This window comes from Carlito syrichta, unplaced genomic scaffold, assembly GCF_000164805.1.
Source record: "Carlito syrichta isolate Samal-C Ts95f unplaced genomic scaffold, Tarsius_syrichta-2.0.1 Scaffold315412, whole genome shotgun sequence".
Classification (NCBI taxonomy): domain Eukaryota; kingdom Metazoa; phylum Chordata; class Mammalia; order Primates; family Tarsiidae; genus Carlito; species Carlito syrichta.
Genome location: NW_007259508.1, coordinates 361,786 through 383,561, shown reverse-complemented (window position 1 = coordinate 383,561; position 21,776 = coordinate 361,786). Strand labels below are relative to the sequence as shown.

Below are 21,776 nucleotides of genomic sequence, written 5' to 3'. Positions count from 1 at the left end.
GCACTGTGTGCTGGGCACCTCTGAGCTGGGCCTCGCTGAGGGCTGTGGCTCTGCCCAGTGACAGACCCAGCCTGTGTTCAGATGAGGAGGCCAACAGGCCCAAGGTGGCCAGGCGGGGATGAAACTCCAGGCCAACCCCAGTGAAATGTGGGGGCTTTGGCCAGGCATGGGCCCCTATCCAGCCCAGGGCTGTCCCAACATGTTGAGCTGCACCCACTGAAGACACCCGTTTCCTTAGGCTAAGGTGGGAAGACCTGATACGGCAGCACCGCCCCTTCCTGAAGAAGCCAGCAGCTGGCTGGGAGCCTGGGAGGGCGCGGGGGCTGCCTGGCAGAGCCTGGCCAGCTTGTCTGTTTGTTCAGGTGCGCATTGTTCAAAAACATTTACAGGAAGCTGGGGCCCAGCAGGCAGACCGGAGCCTGCCCGCAGGGAGCTAGCAGATGGCAGACCAACAAGAGTGCCCACCAACAAGGTGACCTCCAGTAGGGTCAGGGGTCGAAGGCTCAGCACACCAGGTGACATGATGGGGGCCGTCCGAGGAGGCAACATGTGAGCTGAAACCTGGTGCTGGGAGGAGCCAGCCATGGGGGAGCACTGCGAGATGGGTGCTTCCGGCAGGGGACACAGCTGTGCAAAGGCCCTAAAGCGGGGAGGCCCGTGCGGCTGGAACAACGAGTTCGGGGCAGTGGGGAAGAGGAGTCTGGGAGGTGGGCAGGGCAAGGGCCATGCCAGGTCCGTGGGGCATGAAATGGGGTTCGGTCTTATATGGAGGCAGCAGGGAGCCATGGGCAGATGGAGAGCAAGGCTGGGGCAGGAAAGACAGAGGCTTCCCTGGAAACAGTCCAAGGCCCAGGTGCAGGGGATCACAACTGTAATCCCAGCACTTTGAGAGGCCGAGGCAGAAGGATCACTTGAGGCTGGGAGTTTGAGACCAGCCTGGGTAACATAGCATAACACGTCTCTACAAAAAATAAAAATAAATTATCTGGGCGTGGTGATATATGCCTGTAGTCCCAGTTACTTGGGAGGCTGAGGTGGGAGGACTGCTTGAGCCCAGGAGGTCAAGGCTGCAGTGAGCTGTGATCATGCCACTGGACTCCAGCCTGGGTGATAACAAAAAAGATAAAGAAAGAAAAGAAAAACAGTTCAGTAGCAACCGCCCTCCATATGACAGACAGACAAATGCCTGAGGACTTCCCCAGGTCACAGGCCTGCCCAAGGTCACACACATGGCGGACCCAGAAGCCAACTCAGGGCGGTCTGAGGCAGACGTGCCTTCTTTCTCCCACACTCTAGAGAGTCCCCAGTCGAGAGGGCAGGGCAGGGCAGGGCAGGGCAGGGCTGACTGGGTCAGAGGCTCATGCAGCCCTGCTGAGGTGGCAGGGCCCCTCCCTGCTGGGGCGGGCAGATGGAGCCATTCCAGGGAGGTAAAGCCAGGGTGATGCCCCCCAGTTATCTGCATCAGCCCAATTCCATAGAACCCAAGGGCCTTCTGGGAAAGGACTTCGGCTGAGGTCAAGGACTGAGCTCAGGCCCTCCTGAGGCTTGGGGAGGAGCATGACCAGCAGGGCAGGAGGGCCAAGAGAGGAGAGGCCTCCGAGGCATGGACAAGCAGGTTCAGGCACCTACCAGGGGTCCTGAGGCTGCTTTGACCCCCAATTGGGCCACATGGATATATAAGCTACCCAGTGACTGGTAAGAGTGACTTCACAGTGGAAGCTGGGGTCTGCAGTGCCACAGCATATCTCCAGAATGCGCGAGGGTCGGGAGGGCATCGGGGCAGCAATGATGATGCCCACCCTACAGATAGGGAAACTGAGGCTCAGAGAGAGGAGGTGGGCTGCCCAAGCCATCCAGCCTGTGGTCAGAGCTAAGATAACCAGGACCCCCACGTGCCCTAACACCTCACAGGGGACAGATCACTGCCACACTCTTCATGTAGGAGGATTCACTAGGGGCTCAGAGAGGTTAACCCACTTGCTCAGGGTCACAGAGCTGAGAGGGGTTGCATGCTGGGCTCTCAGTCTACCCACGTGTACCCAATCCTGATGGTGACCCCAGGCTGTTCCCAAGCCCTCTGCTCTCCTCAGCGACCCTGTGGTCTCCCCACATCTGAACCTCCCATCCTCTGAGGCCACTGGCTGCAGTCCCCGTGCCAGCTGAGCTATGTCGAGACCCCTCTGATATTCATCTGATGGTCTTTTATTACCAGGAACCACGGTGGGCACAGGACTTGGAGACAGACAAGCTGTGGGACAAGACCTCTGAGACCCATTCTACAATGAGAAAAACGAGAAGCAGCGGCCTGCATGGACTTGCAAGAGAAAGTGTCAGGGTCCCAAGCCTGCGGGATCACTGGCCCTGCTGAGACCGGCCCACGTGGCTGCCAAGGGCAGTGGGCGACAGGATGTGCCCTTTGCCCCTTCTGAGTGGAGAAGGCATGGGGGAGGGGCAGAGCGGTGATGTCGATGTTGCCAGCTGACGAGGGAAGGCTGGGGCCCAGGGGATGCTCTCTGCCCTGCAGACACCCCGTCAGCACTCCCCCAGCCATTACTAGGGCCTGTCAGGAAACACCTCTCACTGTGGGGGACAGGCCTGGGGGAGCAGGTGGCAGGACATGGGTCTCTCTGTTCCTGAGTCACATGACTCACCCGAGTCATGGCCCACCTGGGCCTGGGGTCACGGTGCCAGGTCACCCTTCTGGCCTGTCCACAGCTCTCGGAGCTCGACGCAGCAGCCCAGGTCCCGCAGGGCGGCTTTGGCCACGTCCTCGCAGTCACGGTGGGTCGCTCGGGCCTGCGTGATGAGCGCCTCGGCCCCCAGGTCCAGGATGGGCTTTGAGAAGGCCTGGCTCCGGGCCACCAGGTTGCGGATCAGCATGCAGGCTTGTTTCTGGAGGAGACAGCAGCCATGAGCTGGCGGATGGGGCCTCGGGTGGGGTCTGCTCTGTGCTCAGCTCCTCATTGTAACAAGATGGGGGCGATGGTGCCTCGGCCAACATTCCCCAGGCACCTATTTCACACAGTGGGCCAGGCCTGTCCTTCCACTTCGCTCTCACAGCAGCCCTGGGTGGCGGGGCTAACACCGCTTCCCCAGGCAGGGAAATGGCTCAGGGCAGCTCTAGGACCAATGTAGGATGTGGGACAGCCTCACAGTTGGCAGTGGCGACCTGAGGACCGAGGCTGGGGAAGGGCCAGGGAGGCACAGGAGGAGGGTGGTTGTGCGTGGGGTCCATTTGCCAGTCGCACCATTCATCGCTTCATGGATCCTTCTGCCCTGTGTCTGCTGTGGCGGGTGCAGGATGCAGCCCCGGAGCGTGTCGGTATGGCTCCCGCCACCAGCACAGCAGTGAGAAGCCCTTGAGGGTGAAGGGCTGCTGGCCAGGGTGGTTGGGAGTGGCCTAGGTGACGGCCAGCCAAGGGGACAGCATCCAGAGTGGGGACAGTAGAGCAAAGGCATGCCGAGGTCCCAGCCTGGTGTGCTGCCCTGGGACACGCTGTGGGGAGGAGCCTGCAACCGGCCACGGGCGCACCCAGCCAACGAGATGTGGACGGAGTGTTCCGTGCCTGGAACTAAGAGCAGCAGACCAGGAGGGACAGGGAGCTTTCCAAAATCCCTGGCAGAGCCCCCTCTGCATGTCCCCCGTCCTTCCCCCAGTCCCCCAAAGGGCCTGTTAAGAAAGGGGAAGAGTAAGTGCAGGAAAGGCAGGTGGATGGAAGACGAGAACAGAGAAGCAGCTGTGAGGCATGATCACGGTGGGGCAGGGGCAGGGAGACCACCCCCGCCTGCCTGTCCCCCACCTTCCCCACCTGCACGCCAGCCTCCCGAGGGTGCGCCTCCATGGCCCGCAGGGCTGCCAGGGCCCCGCCTCCCTCCACGATGATCCGGCTGTTGTCAGGTTTGCGCAAGGCCAGGACACACAGGGCTGCACAACTCTGCTCACACACCTGTGGGGGTCAATCCCAACATGGGTGAGACCCAGCAGGAATCTCTGCATCCCACCATGGCCGCCATCCCCTGGTGGGGGCCCCATAACCTCCCACTGTGGGCCTCTGCCAGTTCATCCATGATGACACTATGGCAGAGCGCAGCAGACATCCACCAAGCTCTTGGGGTGATGAGGGCACCTGTCTTGCTCAGACCTTTGCCGGGTGCTGGTGACAACTCCAGGCCGCCCAGGGCCACACACGCAGGGCGAGCATTTGAGAGCCAGCACCAGGCCCTGCCCACCTGTCTTGGCCCTGAACGAGGTGATTGCTCCAAGCAGGCATTAAAACTGAGTGGGCCGCTACCCACACCTGGCCTGTGCCCTGAGGAGGGTACCTGGGGGCTGGTCAGGTGCTGGGTCATGGCAGCCACAATGGACTCCGTTCCGCCGGCACGCACAATGGCATCCTTCACATCATCGTTGCCCGCGATGGCTCGCAGGGCGCTCAGCACTTGCTTCACGAGGTCCTGCAGGAGGGCCGGGGGTGTCAACCAGCCAGCCCCTCCTATGTGGGGTTGCTGGGTTACGGGGAGCCAGAGGGCGGGCCTGGCCTGTTCTGTTTTACCAAGAGGTGCGGCATGACTGCATGGTGAGCATCCCCTGTGCAGAGGAGGAAGGGGAGGCAGATGCCCACGGCTCGGGGCGCCTGGGTCCAGAGGAGGCCATTTGGGGAGCCTGATCCCCAACCCCATAGGGACAGAGGGGGCACGTGACTCAGACCAGCAATAAAAGCACGGGGCTCTTGCCCAGAGTGGGTGCTGACCAGCCTGAGCTGAGGACAACCAGTGGGTGCTGCTGGGACTGCTGACTGCCCCAGTGGAGGCAGGATGGAGCCGGGGGGGGACACACACACAACTGAGGCGCCACCCCAACTGTCCCGGAGAGCAAGCAAAACGTATTCCCTCATCTGCTGGTCAGTTCAAATTCAGCTCCCTGGCACCTGCACAGAAGGGCCCTGACTGCTGTCACTGGCAGGGTTTGGGGCAGTAGGACCACAGGGTCCCAGGGGCCTTTCCTGCAGCCATACCCAGGCAGGTACATGTTGGCTGCCTGCCCTGGGTCAGGTGCATGGAGAGGGGTGGATAAGTGGACGGTGGCTGTTTAATTGAAGTAATGATGAGTAGTGGACCTAACCTACTCTACAGGTGGGGAAACTAAAGGGGGGGCATGGACAGGCAGTGAGGGGCTCACCCACGTATCCCAGCCCTTGCTGACAAGCCCCCCGGCCTGTTCCTCCCAATCCAGTGCAAAAGGACAATAGGTGGACTGTTTTCCTTTAAAAATTTTTTTTATTTTCTTTTTATTTATTTATTTATTTATTTTAATTTTATTTTATTTTTTTGTTTTTGAGTTGGAGTCTCACTCTGTCGCCCAGACTGGAGTGCAGCGGCCGTTCCCGGCCACCGCAGCCTCGACCTGCTGGGCTCCAGCGATCCTTCCGCCTCAGCATTCCGAGTAGCCGGAATTACAGGCGCGCGCTACCACGCCCAGCTCATTTTTTTGATTTATTGTAGAGATGAGGTCTCGCTGCCCAGGCGGGTCTCGAATCCGCGGGCTCAGGCAATCCACTCACCTCAGCCTCCCAAAGGCGCGGGATTACAGGCTGAGCCACCGAGCCCGGCTTATTTATTTATTTTTTGAGTTGGAGTCTCACTCTGTCGCCCAGACTGGAGTGCAGCGGCCGTTCCCGGCCACCGCAGCCTCGACCTGCTGGGCTCCGGCGATCCTTCCGCCTCAGCCTTCCGAGTAGCCGGAATTACAGGCGCGCACTACCACGCCCGGCTGATTTTTTGATTTATTGCAGAGATGAGGTCTCGCTGCCCAGGCGGGTCTCGAAGCCACGGGCTCAGGCAATCCACTCACCTCAGCCTCCCAAAGGCGCGGGATTATAGGCTGAGCCACCGAGCCCAGCTTATTTATTTATTTTTTGAGTTGGAGTCTCACTCTGTCGCCCAGACTAGAGTGCAGTGGCCGCTTCCGGCCACCACAGCCTCGACCTGCTGGGCTCCGGCGATCCTTCCGCCTCAGCCTTCCAAGCAGTTGGAACTACAGGTGCGTGCTACCACGCCTGGCTAATTTTTTGATTTATCGTAGAGATGAGGTCTCGCCAAGTTTCCCAGGCGGGTCTCGAACCCGCGGGCTCAGGCAATCCACTCACCTTGGCCTCGCAAAGTGCGGGATTATAGGCTGAGCCACCAAGCCCGGCTAAAACACTTTTTTTCTTTTAAAGACAGAGAAGAGTTCTTGCTATGTTGCCCAGGCTGGTCTCCTGGGCTCAAGCAATCTTCCTGCCTTGGCCTTCCAAAGTGCTAGGATTACAGGCGTGAGCCACCATGCCCGGCCTCCCATCAAATTTTGGTTCCTGCCCGTGGGTCAGTAAGAAGAAAAACTGCACTTTGGTTCTGGGGTCAGCAGACAGGGCTGGATGGACTGGATGGAACCCAACAGGGCAGAGTGCACAGGGCCGGTAAGACTTGTACCCAAAGGTGGCTCTGGGGCCCCACCTGGTGGTCACGAGAGTCGGCCAGCAGGGTCACCAGGACGTCTAGGCCTCCAAGGTCGACAACTTCCTGGCAGAACTCGTTGCGGACAGCCAGGCGGGACAGGGTGCAGCAGAGCTCACTCAGGACACCGGGGTTGTCCAGGAAGGCTGTGGAAGAGGAGGCTGACAGTCAGTGTGAGCCTGGTGGGGAGACCCAGCCCTGGAGCCCTTGGGTTTGGTGCAGATCCTGCCCCACTGGGAGAGTCCAGCCCGCTCTGCCTGACAGGGTGGCCACCCACGCCAGCAAGACTCCAGAACAAGGAGCTGCCAGGCCTGCAGTGCCCCCTGCTGGCTTCTGGAGAAGACACGAGACCATCATCTCTCCCTGTCCCTCATGCCCCACATAAATTCCAGACCAAATGATGGTCTCACCTAAAATTAGAAAACTGTAATAGCACTAAAATAAAACATCTGAGATTATTTTTATGATCATGGGGTGGGAATGGATTTTCAAAAGTGCAACAGGAAACTGAAACCACAGAGGGACATGTGGACGCAGCTGACATAAGCAAAACTGGACACAGCAGCCAGGGACAAGGCTCAGAGGCACCAGGCCAGGAAGCAAGCGACGGCACCAGGGCGGAGAGGGCCAACGTCTGTCACTGTACATAGTCAGGCAGCCTGGCTGGACTGCAGTTCCCATGATTCCCCCCAGTGCTAACCTGGGTATGGTCCTGGAGGCATTCTGTCCCTGTGGTCACAAAAAGATGACCCTGAGTAATGAGGATGGGCCTCATTCAATTAGCTGAAGGCCTTATGGGAAACTGAGGCAAGGACAACCTGGGAGCTTCCAGCCCACCCTGTGGACTGCAGACTTGCCTGGCACAACTGCAGTTCACTCCTGGGTGTGGACAGAGGCTTTAGGGTCTGAAGGTTGGCACTGTGGCCTCCCATGGTCATCATGGCACCAGGTACATGTACATACGTGAAGATGTGTGTCTCTCAAAAGTGTGACCCAGCACGAGACCGCTTGGCGAAAGCCAGCCAGACTGCCCAGTCCTCCGATTTCCCTTCGGAGCACTCCCTCTGTTCCACTGTCAATCCCTACAGGTGGACACAGCAAGACCCCTCCCTACACAGAGCCCCATCCAGAGATGAACATGGAACCTGCTCCCCACCAGTAAGCACTGGCTGGCAACTCTCCTGGAACCAATAGGAAGCATGAGGACACTTTTCCACTGAGGCAGCCAGGTAGGTGGGGCTGAGCTGAGAGCAGCACCTGGAGCCAGTGATGCCTGAAGCAGTCCTAAGCTCTGACTCTCACTCTTTTTTTGAGTTGGAGTCTCATTCCTTCACCCAGGCTGGAGTGCAGTACTATGTATGCTCATGGCCACCCCAGCGTCGACCCGCTGGGCTCTGGCGATCCCTCTGCCCCAGTCTTCCAAGTAGCTGGAACTATAGGCAAGCACTACCATGCCCGGCTAAGTTTTTATTTTATTGCAGAGATGAGGTCTCGCCAAGTTGCCTTGGCTGGTCTTGAACCAGCAGGTTCAGGCAATCCACTTGACTCGGCATCCTAAAGTATTGGGATTACAGGCTGAGCCACTGAGCCTGGTCAACTCTCACTCTAACCACAGCCTGCCTGCTCACGTTGGCTCCCTCCTACCTTTGATGGCCTCAATGAGCACCTTCAAGCCTCTGTTCTCCAGCACAATCATCTTGGCGTGGTCATGGGCATGGCCAAAAGGCACACGGATATCATCGTCGAAGGTTATGACGCGCAGGGCCCAGCAGGCTTCCCTGACCACACTGGCATGGCGGCCGTGCCGGGTGATGGCGCTGGTCAAGAGGGGCAGCACACCGGCCTTCACCAGGTCCTGGCGATTCTGTTCATGCTTCAGGCAGGCATGGCGTACACAGCGGATTGCAGAGCAGGTCAGATCGGCTGTGTCGGCATTCTGGGCCAGTGTGGCGACCAGCAGCTGCAAGCCCTGGGCATCCAGGAGGTCCGGCTGGCCATCAGTCAGCACCGACAGGGCACTGAGGGCCTGGAGCAGGAGGCCCTGATCCCCCTTGACGGCCAGCTTCCAGGAGGCGAGAATGATGGGGTAGGCCCCTTTCTGGGCCGCCAGGAAGCGGCAGGCCTTGACCTCCTTGCACTGGTCGCAGAAGCGGGCGAGGTGTGTGGATACTTCCTGAAGGCAAGAGCAGGCCACAGACTTCTGCAGGTCATCCAGGGCCTGGGAGACACGGGCGAAACCTCAGTGTCAGCTCAGCCGAGGGACAGAGCCCAAGGCCCCGGCAATGGCGTCTGGACCCTTCAGAGTCTCCCTTTCCTGAAATCTGGGCCTGTGGGGGAAGTGGTGTGGGGCCAGTTCCAACCCTGGCAGCTCCCACATCTGTGCTTTCAGGAGCCCAGAGAGGGAACAAGCGAGAGACCCAACCATTTCAGTGATCCTACCAAGGTACTGCACACAGGTGTAGACGTTGAACATTCCCGGACTAGTTGCCATCAAGAGGCCCCAAGTAGATCAGCACAAGAACCACCCAGTTGAGCTCAGTCAAGCAGGTAGAACAATAAGAAACAATAAGGGGCTGCTGTTTTGGGTTGTCTGTCACACAGCCATAACTAATCAGCATACCTGCTCGTGGTGATCCTCCCGCCTCAGCCTCCCAAAGTGCTGGGATTACAGACACAAGTCACTATGCCTGGCCCTGAATGTCTCCTTTCTGTCTCTCTCATTCACTCCACAAATATTTACTGAGCACCTGCCAAATGAAACCACACTACAGTTTATTTACCCAAATTCAGCTCCAACCCTGTGGGAAAAAAATGAGAGAAAACAATTTGAACAGGGTGGACCAGTCTAGCTACCATTCAACTACGTGACCTCAGGACATGCCTCAGCTTGAGCCCAGGATGAATCTGTACCCTGGAGCTGATGAAATCATTGGCAAACAGCCCCAGTAAGGGTAGTTCTCAGAAGCCACTGGCCCCAAAGACTTTGATTTGGCATTCACTGACATGACAGAGATGCCTGTCGGTCAACCCTCACTGAGTTCAGATCTGTGGATCTAACTGAGGGTATGCTACACTGCAGCAGAAATATTAAAAAATAAATTAACACCAGTGCATGTGATATAAATAGACATCTCTCCAAAGACATATAAATGGCCACTAAGCAGATCACTAATCATTAGGAAAATGCAAATCTTTTAGCAAGACCCCATTTCCACAAAAAATAAAATTAGCTGGGTGTGGTGGCACGGCACCTGTAGTCCCAACTACTCAGAAGGCCAAGGTGGGAAGATCACTTGAGCCCAGGAGTTTGAGGCTGCAGTGAGTTATGATCATTCCACTGTACCCACTCTGTCTCAAAAACAAAAACAAAACCCAACTAATGTGTACAGTGAGATACCATTTCACACCCATTAAGCTGGCTACTATAAAAAAACAGAAAAGAACAAGTGTTGGTGAGGATGTGGATAAATCAGAAACTTTATGCACCATTGGTGGTAAAAAACAAAAAATTCGGAGCCCCCCCACAACCAATGGATCCTCTCTGGGATAAGGGAAACCAGAAGGACTAACTTCCAGGGTAGGACAGGAAAGGGGGTTGGACACACCTCCTGAAACTCACAAGTGACCAGCAACAGAGATCATAAAACAGGCTCTGGAAATAAGATACCAAATCCCAACCTGACTCTGGTATTATTATCACATGACAGCAGGCCCTAAAGGAAATACAAATACTTTACCCCAAGACATACTTTGGAAGGGCCCTAAAAGCAGTCTTCTGGGGAAATCTGTATCTGTATCTCCTACCGGGTGCAGTGGCTCACACCTGTAATCCCAGCACTTTGGGAGGTGGAGGCGAGAGGATTACCTGAGCTCAGAGGTTCAAGACCTGCCTGAGCAACATGGTGAGACTTCATCTCTACAATAAATCAAAAAATCAGACAGGCTTGGTGGTGCACACCAGTGGTTCCAACCACTAGGGAGGCTGAGGCAGAAGGATCACCTGAGCCCAGCAGGTCAAGGCTGTGGTAGCCATGAGCGTGCCACTGCACTCCAGCCTGGGCAACAGAGTGAGACTCTGACATACACACACACACACACACACACACACACACACACACACAACCAGAATCTCCTTCCCTAGGAAGAGTCTGGCACCTTTTAAGACATTCACCACAGGCCGGCACAGAGTGAGACTCTGACATACACACACACACACACACACACACACACACAACCAGAATCTCCTTCCCTAGGAGGAGTCCGGCACCTTTTAAGACATTCACCACAGGCCGGGCTCGGTGGCTCAGCCTGTAATCCCGTGCCATTGGGAGGCTGAGGTGAGTGGATTGCCTGAGCCCGTGGGTTCGAGACCCGCGTGGGTAACTTGGCGAGACCTCATCTCTACAATCAATCAAAAAATTAGCCAGGTGTGTAGCGCGCGCCTGTAGTTCCAGCTGCTTAGAAGGCTGAGGCGGAAGGATCGACGGAGCCCAGAAGGTTGAGGCTACGGTGGCCAGGAGTGGCCACTGCACTCCATTCTGGGTGACAGAGTGAGACGCCAACTCAGAAAAAAAAGACATTCACCACCTACCCTCTCTGCTTCTCAGAGGCTTCACTTACACAAAAACCTTGGCTTCCACAACCTTCCTCATCTTAACTCAAGCATTTCTTTCTGCTGACTTCAAATTTTTTAGACAGAGATGAACTCATTTGACCAATTGCCAATCAGAAAATCTTTGAATCTCCTTGCAAGATAGCCCATCTTTCTGGGCCAAGCCAATGTATACCTTACATGTATTGATTTATGTCCTTGCCTATAAACTTTTGTCTCCCTGAAATGCACAAAACCAAGCTGTCACCTAACCACCTTGGACACATGTTCTCAGAACTTCCTGAGACTGTACCCCAGGCCATGGTCACTCATATTTGGCTCAGAATAAACCTGTTTAAATATTTTACAATGTTTGGCTTTTTGTCAACAATGGAGATGTAAAATGGTGCAGTCACTGTGGAAAACGGTTTGGAGTTTATTTTTAAAAAAAATACCAGCCTGGGTAACAAAGCAAGACCCCGTCTCTAAAAAAAAAAAAATTGTCTAGATGTGGTGATACACGTATCGTTCCAGCTACTTGGGAGGCTGAGGTAGAAGGATTACTTGAGCCTAAGAGGTGGAGCCTGCAATGAGCCATAATCATGCCACTGCACTACAACTTATAGAGGTAAAAGTAGAATGGTGGGTGTCAGGGGCTGAGGGAACAGGAACAGGGAGTTAATTTCAGTTTTGCAAGATGAAAAGCACTCTGGGGAGGGATGGGGTGACAGTTGCAAACACTATGGATGCACTTAATGCCAATGAGCTGTACATTTAAAAATGGTTAGGATGGTGAATGCACATTTTATATATTTATTTATTTTTCAAATTTTTTTGAGTTGGAGTCACACTCTGTCACCCAGGCTGGAGTACAGTGGCACGCTCATGGCCACCAGAGCCTCAACCTGCTAGGCTCAGGCGATCCTTCTGCCTCAGCCTTCTAAGTAGCTGGAACCACAGGCACATGCCACCACATCCGGCTAATTTTTTTTATTTATTGTAGAGATGAGGTCTCACCAAGTTGCCCAGGCTGGTCTCAAATCCTTGGGCTCAGGCAATCCTCTCACCTCAGCCTCCCAAAGTGCTGAAACTACAAGTGTGAGCCATTGCGCCCTGCCTGTATGCATATTTTATAATAAAATTTTACAAAAAAGTGGTGTAACATTTTAGATGGAACCCCACAAGAAACTTGAAAAGCTCGTGACAGAAGTGCCACTGAGGAGGCACAGTGCAGGAGTTAAAATTTCTGTGGATTTAGCAAGGTTGCTAAATGGAGGTAGCGGAGCCTGCAGCATTCTACCTATGACACTTTTGTGTGGTGTCAACTGTCCTGCTCACGGTGGGGGCTCTGCCCACCAACCCCTGGGGTCATTCACTCTCTTAATGACTGACGTGTAGTATTTTGCAGCTTCCCTCTCACATCTAAAAGTGGCTGGCTTACTTTGTTCTTGGAGAGTTTTTAGATTTCATCTTTTTTTGAGTTAGGATCTCACTCTGTGGCACAGGTGGGAGTGCAGTGACACTATCACGGCTCACTATTGGTAGCCTCAACCTCCTGGGCTTAGGCAATCCTCCTACCTCAGCCTCCCTAATAGCTAGGACTACAATTGCATGCCACCATGCCCAGCTAATTTTTTGATATCTCACTATATTACCCAGGCTAGTCTCAAACTCCTGGGCTCAAGCAATCCTGCTTTGGCCGCCCAAAGTGCTGGGATTACAGGTATGAGCCAGCATGTCTGGCTCCACTTCATCTTGATTTTGTTTCTACAAGTCTGTTTGCAACAAATCTTGTAACTCTAGCAGATTCATTTCAACAAGCATCACAAAGATGAATTTTTTCCTCCCTCAAAAAATAAGCAATTTCTATACAGCTGAGCCAAGATACACAAAGGGCAATGGTACTGCCAGGCATTCGAAAGGGGTTGGTGAGTTGCTGAGAGGAGGCAAAACTCAGTGTTTGGTGGGCAGGGCAGGGCAGGACTTTCACATTTTACTATAAATACTTGAGCACTGTGTGAATCTTTTATGCCAAAAATGCATTTCAGTTCTTCTATAGTGAAAAATTAAGAGTTGAAAAGAACAATTAAGAAAAAGAAGAGCAAAGGTTGTAAACAAACAAGAAGTTTCCAGTACCAGTGGTGGAAGATGGCAGAGCCCTTCAGTGCTTGGCTTCCCTGGGACCTGGATCTGGGTCTCCTCCCATTGGCTATGACCTTTGGTGGGTCACTGATCCTTGCGAAGCCTTGGACTTCTCATCAGTGAAATGGGCTAATTCCAGATTTTTTTTTTGAGTCAGAATCTCACTTTGTTGTCCAGGCTGGAGTGCAGGGATGATCACAACCACTGCAGCCTCAACCTGCTGGGCTCAGGTGATCCTTCTGTCTCAGCCTTCCAAGTAGGTGGAACCACAGGTGTGCGCCACCAAGCCTGGCTAATTTTTTTGATTTATTGTAGAGACGAGGTCTCACCAAGTTGCCCAGGCTGGTCTTAAACCCCTGGATTCAAGCAATCCTTTCGCCTCCACCTTCTAAAGTGCTGGGATTACAGGTGTGAGCCACCATAACCAGTTTAATCCCAGATTGAAAGAACATATTTTAAGAACTTAGCAGCTGGGTGCAGTGGTTCTCAACTGTAATTCCAGCACTTTGGGAGGCGGAGGTGGGAGAATCACTTGAGCCCAGGGGTTTGAAACCACTCTGGGCAACTCAGTGAGACCTTATCTCTACAGATAATTTTTTAAAAAATTGGCCAACCAGGCCCGGTGGCTCAGCCTGTAATCCTGCGCCTTGGGAGGCTGAGGTAAGTAAATTGCCTGAATCCGTGGGTTCGCGACCCGCCTGGGCAACTTGGTGAGACCTCATCTCTACAATAAATCAAAAAATTAGCCGGGCGTGATAGCACGCACCTGTAGTTCCAGCTACTTGGAAGGCAGAGGCGGAAGGATCGCCGGAGCCCAGCAGGTCAAGGCTGCGGAGGCCGGGAGCAGCCACTGCACGCCAGTCTGGGCAACAGAGTGAGACTCCAACTCAAAAAAATAAAATAAAATAAAATAAAATAAAAAATTAGCCAAGCGTGGTGGCACGTGCCTGTAGCCCCAGCTACTCAGGAGGCTGAGGCAGGAGGATCACCTGAGCCCAGAAGTTCGAGGCTGTGGTGAGCCGTGATCATGCCACTGCACTCCAGTCTGCAAGTGTTGAAGAACAACTGAGCAGGCAGGAGGAAAGCATCTGGCACAGTACAGGGCCCACAGCCGGTTCTCAGCAAGCACTAGAGCCTTCTGCTGTTTTTCCAAGTGTGATGGTGACTGTAAGGAAAGCAGTTAACTCCTGTGAGCTTCACCTTCCCCGCCTGGGTCTCAGCTCCCGGCCTCTATATTCCCATTACTGAGTCAGGAATGACACCCCCTACCTCACAGGTAAGCTGACGTGCTAACAGACCAGCTGTAAAGTGCCAGAAAACAGTCAGTGCTCAGTAAGTGGCAGTCTTGTGATGATCCCACTCACCCTTCCCGTAATGTCTGTCTCTGGGAGGCCAGAGGGGCTCCCAGGACCAGGGACAACCAAGAGTGTGCTAGTCACTCGGATCTCAGTATGTGTGCTGCCTGAGGGGCTTAGTGCTCACACCCAGAAGGCTCGCTGCCCCCAGACGCGGACTCCGGGAGACCTGGCTTCTTGTACATACATACAGGGCAGATCTCTGATCTCCAGTCTGTGCTCCGTCACCTGAGACACAAGGAACAGCTGTCCCTGACAGACTGCTAAGAGGTGACAAACGACCAGTCCTACAGTCCTACCTGTAGGACGTCGTGTGTGGGCTCCTGGGGTCCATCCACAGAGACTTTAGGTACCATCTTTACAATGTTGCTCAGATCGACCCCTGTGGGGGGGAGGGTCAGAAAGCAAGTGACAGCTGGCATCCCCGTGGGCCTACCACAGTCACACCTCTGGGCCCTTATGCTGGGACCACCCCACTCCAGAATCCTTCCAGGGTCTTCCCAGCTCCCCACCCTACCCTGCCCTACCCCACCCATGCCAGGCCCAGCAGCTGCATCTACGAGGGGTGTGGAGGGCACTGGGGGTGTTTTTGCCCTAGGTGCCGGGTCAGCCAATGGGAGCAGAGCGGCAGTGAGGCCACTGCAGATCGAGGCTGCCATTGCATGCCATGTCTGCAAGTGAGATGGCACATTCTACCTAGGGAAGTGGGAGAGAGGATGGGATCCCATGCCTTCTCCCTCAGGGATCCACCTCTCCTGGCCCTGTGGGAACCCCCACGGGAAGGCCCCACTGTGCCGGACACTTCTGGTTGCCCCAGCAACCCCTGTGCAGCGTCTAAACCCCACTCTGTGTCTAAGAGGCTGACCTCTGGGGCTGGAATTGGAATCCCTTCCTCTCTGGCTTCTGGGTCTGTCCAACGGAGAGCTGGACTCGAGATTAAGGTGGGAGGAAGGGAGTATGGGGTTCCACCCGAGAACCTGCCTCCACCCGAGAACCTGGTGCCTGGCGGGTAAGCCTTGCCCAGAGCTCCTGCTCTCAACTGGTGGGTCCCTGCCATGGCAGGGGGTCGCCTAACCCTGCCCAGACTATTACAAACAGCCTCTCATAACCATGCTCCTCCACAGCCTGATTTGGGCATGCCACCTGTTTCTACAGGCTGGCAGTCCTTCTGCCTCTGTAAGCTCAAGCAGGGGTACAGGAAGGCAGGTGGCCCAGTTTCCCAGGCTGGGGACAGGGACAGCCTCTCAAAGGAACTTACAATTCACATGAAACCCACAAGAAGGATCCAGTCCTCTAGATATCTGGGTGAGAGGGTGGCATGGAAAGTTCAGGCATGACAGAGGTGGCAGCAGGTAGGCTAGTTTCCCAGAGGTAGAGCAGGGAGGAGACAGGGCCCAGCTGGCACCTGGCTTCCAAGCCTCGCATTGCTCGGTCTCTAAGAGCCATGGACGGCAGGTGATGCCACCCTACCTTGTGATTCAAACTGCTCCACGGCCTCTCTCACCGCCTCCTCCGGCCCCATTGCAAACTCCTCGATGTTCTCACGCACGGCTGTGTCAAAGGTTTCCTGGGTGATTCGCTTGGAGGCCATCTTTGCCTGTGCAGATGACAGCAAGCAACCACCATACACTGCTGAGCTAGAAGACAGGGTGGGAAGAGAGTTTTACCCAGAACCAGCAGGCAACTCAGGGTCCAGCCACTGCAAGGATGAAAGGATGCCACTTAGGGAGCGTCTACCAGGGATCAGAGCCCTATAAGCACCCTAGAAAAAGTATTACCACCTAGATCAAAGGACAGGGTGATATCCTAACACCCCTAGAGCTTCTAAAAGCAGAAAGAGAGTATACAGTTTACTAAATTTGGCCTAAGAAAGGTGGACCACAAATGTAATGATATTAGTTATGTTACTCTGGCTGGGCATGGCGGCTCACACCTGTAATCCCAGCACTTTGGGACATGAAGGTGAGAAGATTGCCTGAGCCTAGGGGTTTGAGACCAGCGTGGACAACCTGGTGAAACCCTGTCTCTATAATAAACCAAAAAATTAGCAGAGCGTCGTGGTGCACACCTCTGGTTCCAGCTACTTGGAAGGCTAAAGTGGAAGGATCTCCTGAGCCCAGCAGATCAAGGCTGTGGTAGCTGTGATTGTGCCACTGCACTCCAGCCTGGGCAACAGAGTGAGACCCGATTGAGAAAAAACAAAAAAACAAGTTGCTCTGAAACGATTATAGACACAGAAAATAAGAAATAATGTTTCTGGCCTGGTGCAGTGCCATGCTTCTAATACCAGCCTTTGGGAGGTGAAGGCAGGATCACTTGAGTCCAGGAGTTAGAGACTAGCCTGGGCAACATAGTGAATTCATGTCTCTATAAACTAAATAAATAAATTAGCTGAGGCCAGGTGTGGTGGCTCATGCCTATAATCCTAGCACTTGAGGAGGCTGAGGTGGGAGGATAGCTTGGGTCCAGAAGTTTGAGACCAGCCTGAGCAACATACCAAGACTTCGTCTCTACAAAAAAAAATTTTAAAAACTAGCCAGGCATGGTAGCAGCCACCTGTAATCCCAGGTACTTGGAAGGCTGAGGTGGACGGATCACCTGAGCCCAGGAAGTCGAGGCTATAGTGAGCCACTATTGTGCCACTGCACTCCATCCAGCCTGGGTGACAGTGAGACCTTGACAAAAAAAGAAAAGAAAAGAAAAGAAAATTAGCCGAGTGCAGAGGCATGATCACAGTTCACTACAGCCTTGACTTCCTGAACTCAGGTGATCCTTCTGCCTCAGCCTCCTGAATGGCTGGGACTACAGGTGTGTCACCGTACATAGTTAATTTTTTGACTTTTTTTATAGAGACAAAATCTCGCTATGTTGCCCAGGCTGGTCTTGAACTCCTGGGATCCAGCAATCCTCCTGCCTTGGCCTTCCTAAGTGCTGGGATTACAGGCTGAGCCACCGAGCCCAGCCAGCATATCATTTTTTAAACTTATAGTAAAGTCACAAGGAATACCAGTATATCATTCACTGAGTGTTACCGTTACTATTTTGCAGCATTTATCTATGTTTGAGTGTGTGTGTGTGTGTGTGTGTGTGTACATACACCGTTTGAGAATATGTTCCAGGTATTGGACCCCTTTACTTCTAAAGACAACATCATGAATCTCTCATGAAAAGGACACTGTCTTATACAATCACAGGAAATTTAACATTGACCCAGTACTACTTTCTAACATACAATCCAAGATCAACTTTCTCAATTGTCTTAATATCATTCTTTAAAATAATGTGAGTTTTTTTCCCCTGATCTCCAGTTCATTCTAGAATCACACATCACATAAAAAGTGTGTGTGGAGGAAAAGGCACAGGGGCACCGAGACAATGGTATAGGAGTAATCTTGCAAAAATCCCAGTGGTTGAAGAGGAGGTTGAGGTGGGAGGATCATTTGAGCCCAGGAGTTCCAGGCTGCAGTAAGCTATGATCATGCCTGTGATTATGCATTGCACAATTGTGCCTGGGCAACATAGCAAGACACTATCTCTAGATATACAAAGTCCCAGGGTAAATTTGGGCCATGTGGGAAACAGGCCATTCTGGCCCCCGCTTCTCTCTGTAGGAGGTGGCACAGGATATGAGCATTCCATCTGTGCCCATGTAAACCTTGCCACGCATGGCACTCTGCCTGGTGGGGAGGAGGCCTGCCTCCCTGACCCGTCTGTGGAACTCAAACCCCACACCCTTCACTGAAACGCACTGCTTTTCAATCTCTCACGTGAGAACCAGGGCTAAACACAGAATCTACCTCCCAGGGCAGTAGTGAAAAGTTAACCAGCTGGGCACAGAGGCTCACGCCTGTAATCCCAGCACTTTGGGAGGCAGAGGCGAGAGGACTGCCTGAGCCTATGGGTTCCAGACCAGCCTGGGCAACTTGGTGAGACCTTGTCTTTACAATAAATAAAAAAAAATTAGCTGGGTGTGGTGGCATGCGCCTGTGGTTCCAGCTACTTGGAAGGCTGAGTTGGAAGGATCACCTGAGCCCAGCAGGTGGAGGATGCAGTGATCACGAGCATGCCACTGCACTCCAGCCTGGTAACAGTGAGGTTCTGACTCAAAAAAGAAAAAGAAAATTCAACCACCTCCTATCAAGTCCTCAGAACAGGACAGAGTAGTAGCTCAATAAACATTAGCTATTTGCTCCTTTCCTTTGTTACTTAAGAGGCAACTGGGTCAGTTTATGGAGGGGTGGGCATCAAGCCCCTACCTCACTCCTTTGCAGATTGGCCCCTCTCCTTCTTGCCCCAGACGAACAAGGGGCCCTTAAGGGTGGCTAAGGATTTCCAAGGCTAAAGGTGAAGGAAGAGTAAGAACCAGTTTCTCAGAGGAGAGCCCAGGACGGAGGGCAGGGGCTTCATGACCAGGTCTGAGGGGTAGGAACATCTGGGCTGGTGCCAGGGCAGTGACATTACTTCCATCTCCCTCACCACACTTCAGATCGAGGTGGGGCAAACTCTGTCCTTTGAGGGAACAGCATTACGCCTACTTTACAGATGACAAATCTGAATCCCTGAGCTCATACAGGCAATAAGGGCTCTGGGCAGGACCCCGGCACTGCATCGGCCTTGGTTAACAGCACTGTCCCTGCTCCTAGCTCCTCGGCAGAGCTCCCACTGGAACTTCCAGAGCCTTTCCAGGCCGCTTCCCCTGGCCACTCAGACAAAGCCCGTGCTCTCTGGCCAAGGCTCCCCCTCCCATGAATTTCCCTTTGCCCAGTTCTGAGCTTGCTGGGTGGGGAAGTCCAGCACTGCACCACCCATGAGCTGAGTCCTCCAGGGTCCCCTAGAACTGACACAAGGCTGGGTGGTAGGGAGGGAAGTACAGGTCTGGAACACACGGGAAAGATGGTATGTGGGGTTGGACGTGGAGAACAGCCTAGGCCAGGAGCACTACCAGTCCCCAGGATGTCTCCGGTTGTGCTGGGGATAAGACAGAGGAGGGTTAGCAGGAGCCTGAGCTGACTGCTGATTTCCCTCTCTAAGCCACAGTTCTGCTCATCAAGAAAACAGTGGCTGGCTGGGTGTGGTAGTGCACACCTGTAATTCCAGCACTTTGGGAGCCTGAGGCAGAAGGATTGCTTGAGGCCAGGAGTTTGAGACTAGCCTGAACAACACAGCAAGACCTTGCCTCTACAGACAATTTAAAAATTATCTGGGCACGGTGGCAGGTGCCTGTAGTCCCAGCTGCTCGGGAGGCTGACATGGGAGAAACGCCTGAATGGAGGAGTTTGAGGCTGCAGTGAACTATGATCACACCACCACACCCCAGCCTGGCCAAGAGAAGAAAACCCTGTCTCTAAAGAATTGAAAAAAAGAAAAAAAAAAGAAAGAAGAAAGAAAGAAAGAAGGAAGAAAAGAAAGAAAGAAAGGGCCGGGCTCGGTGGCTTAACCTATAATCCCAGCACTTTGGGAGGCCTAGGTGAGTGGATTGCCTGAGCCTGCGGGTTGGAGACCTACCCGGGCAACTTGGTGAGACCTCGTCTCTACAATAAATCAAAAGTTAGCCGGGTTACCTGGTAGCGCGCGCCTGTAGTTCCGGCTACTTGGAAGGCTGAGGCGGAAGGCTCGCCAGAGCCCAGCGGGTGGAGGCTACGGTGGCTAGAGTGGCCACTGCACTCAGTCTGGGCAACGGAGTGAGACTCCAACTCAAAAAAAGAAAGAAAAAGAAAGGAAAGGAAAGGAAAGGAAAGAGAAAGAAAGAAAAAGAAAGAAGAGAAAACGGCGCATGACACGCCAGGGAGCATGAATGACTCGGCATCTCCCTCTACCAGCCACACCCACTCGGGTTCAGGCACCGTCCTGCTCCTCCCTGCCATGCTCTGCGCCTCTGTCCTCTACACAGAAGCCAGCCAGTAGTTGCCTGGAAAGCGCAGACACCACCTCGCTCCCCCGCTCAAAACCTGCGGCGGCTTCCCCATCCTCTCAAAACAAAACCCAGCCTCCTCCCAGCACCTTCTCTACGTAGGCTTTCCCACCCGCGCGCCCCCACCTCTGCTCATCCTTCCCCACTACCCAAGGGACACCCTTCAAAGCCACGCTGCTCTCCTGCCCCATCCTTCTTTTATGACTTGCGCAGCATTACCTGTTATCTAGAGGACACCGTTCCTGCATTCACTCGCTCGCACCGTCTAGGCCGGGCCCGACACGCCGCCGGCACTCAGCCCACGGGTGCTGAATGAATGAATAAAATGAAGGAAAAGGAAGCGGAGGCCGGGGAGGCGAGGACGTATGTCTCCCGGCGGCTTCTGCTCGATGATTCCACTCCGCAGAACTCAGTCCCCGACGGTCGCGCCACCGTCCCTGGCCCGACCCCGCGACGCCCACGCCCCTACTCCGCGCTCGTCGGGGCGCGGCAGCCGCCGCCTCTCACCAGGCGCTCGCGGCCACGCGGGCCGGGTGGGGCTCGCTGCTGTCACCTGCCGGCCGCCGTAGACACGCAGGCGCCGTAGCGCCTCCTCGGCGCGGCCTCCTCCGCTTCGCGGACGGCTCCCGGGGTCTCCAAGCGTGACCGCCAATGCAGGTAAAAACGAAAGGCCACCCAGTGCACGTCAGAAGAGACTTTGCCGCCCTCCCCGGGCTGCTTGCTATCGTCGCCGACCCAAGCAGGGAGACTTCTCTCTTGGGGAGCGTCCGCCCCAAAGAAGCGGACAGCGAGCCTGCGCAAAAGAGGGAGGTGGCGGCGGCCCGCGCTTGCTCACAGGGGCCCGGCAGCGGCGCGACGCTTGCGCGGAGCGGCGCTGCGGAGACCGTTGGCTCATTTGCATGTCCCCGCCTCGCGCGGCGGCGGCGGCGGCGGCGACGGCGGCGGCGGCGGCGGTGGGTGAGGAGCCTGAAGCGACGGCGGGGCGGATCCGCGCGCTGGGGGCTCGGGGTGAGGCCCGGGCCTGGGTGTCGTCGGTGCGTGGACCCCGGGGTCGGGGACCTCGGGCTCGGCAGTGGCGTCGCAGCTTTGGCCCTGAGTCTGCGGCTGCGGCCGCAGCCGGGTTGGCCCGGAGGGGGGTGGGGCCCCCACTTTTCTCTTTCTTCTCTGATTTTGTTTCTGTTTATGTATGTACATGAATGATTGAGTACTCATCTTTCAATTTTTTTTCTTCTCTTGTTTTAAATTAATATGTGTGTGAGGGTTTGATTTGCATCCCCCCTCTTTT

General features: G+C 54.6%; 2 protein-coding genes across 5 annotated transcripts in view; one reads left to right on the top strand and one right to left on the bottom strand.

Annotated features, from left to right (window-relative positions):
- Positions 1 to 2,181: 2,181 nt before the first annotated feature.
- On the bottom strand, positions 2,182 to 16,211 carry ARMC6 (armadillo repeat containing 6). 2 transcript variants are annotated; one of them, XM_008072798.2, is made up of 7 exons: positions 16,051 to 16,211; positions 14,880 to 14,962; positions 8,137 to 8,710; positions 6,469 to 6,638; positions 4,324 to 4,455; positions 3,810 to 3,947; positions 2,182 to 2,892 (listed from the first exon to the last, which is right to left on the bottom strand). In XM_008072798.2, the coding sequence occupies exons 1-7, from the start codon at positions 16,169 to 16,171 to the stop codon at positions 2,680 to 2,682; spliced, it is 1,431 nt and encodes a 476-aa protein (XP_008070989.1). In that variant the 5' UTR covers positions 16,172 to 16,211; the 3' UTR covers positions 2,182 to 2,679. The 2 variants fall into 2 exon arrangements, with proteins under 2 accessions (XP_008070989.1, XP_021561991.1); XM_021706316.1 differs by having other exon boundaries at positions 6,493 to 6,638.
- Positions 16,212 to 21,334: 5,123 nt separating this feature from the next.
- Positions 21,335 to 21,776, top strand: part of SUGP2 (SURP and G-patch domain containing 2) — a 36,091-nt gene continuing 35,649 nt past the window's right edge. Inside the window, exon 1 of one of the 3 annotated variants that reach the window (XM_021706313.1) lies at positions 21,335 to 21,423. In XM_021706313.1, coding sequence (XP_021561988.1) covers positions 21,391 to 21,423 — 33 coding nt within the window. In that variant the 5' untranslated portion in view covers positions 21,335 to 21,390. The other 2 variants (XM_008072795.2, XM_021706314.1) reach the window with 2 other exon arrangements.

What these genes read in the sequence shown, in the direction of transcription:
- ARMC6 (XM_008072798.2), bottom strand. Translation starts at nt 16,171, where the DNA reads ATGGCCTCCAAGCGAATCACCCAGGAAACCTTTGACACAGCCGTGCGT. An exon ending in GCTCATTGAGGCCATCAAAG is followed by an intron (nt 6,639 to 8,136) that starts GTAGGAGGGAGC and finishes CCTCTTCCACAG; the next exon opens with CCTTCCTGGACAACCCCGGT. An exon ending in CTCGGGAGGCTGGCGTGCAG is followed by an intron (nt 2,893 to 3,809) that starts GTGGGGAAGGTG and finishes TGTCTCCTCCAG; the next exon opens with AAACAAGCCTGCATGCTGAT.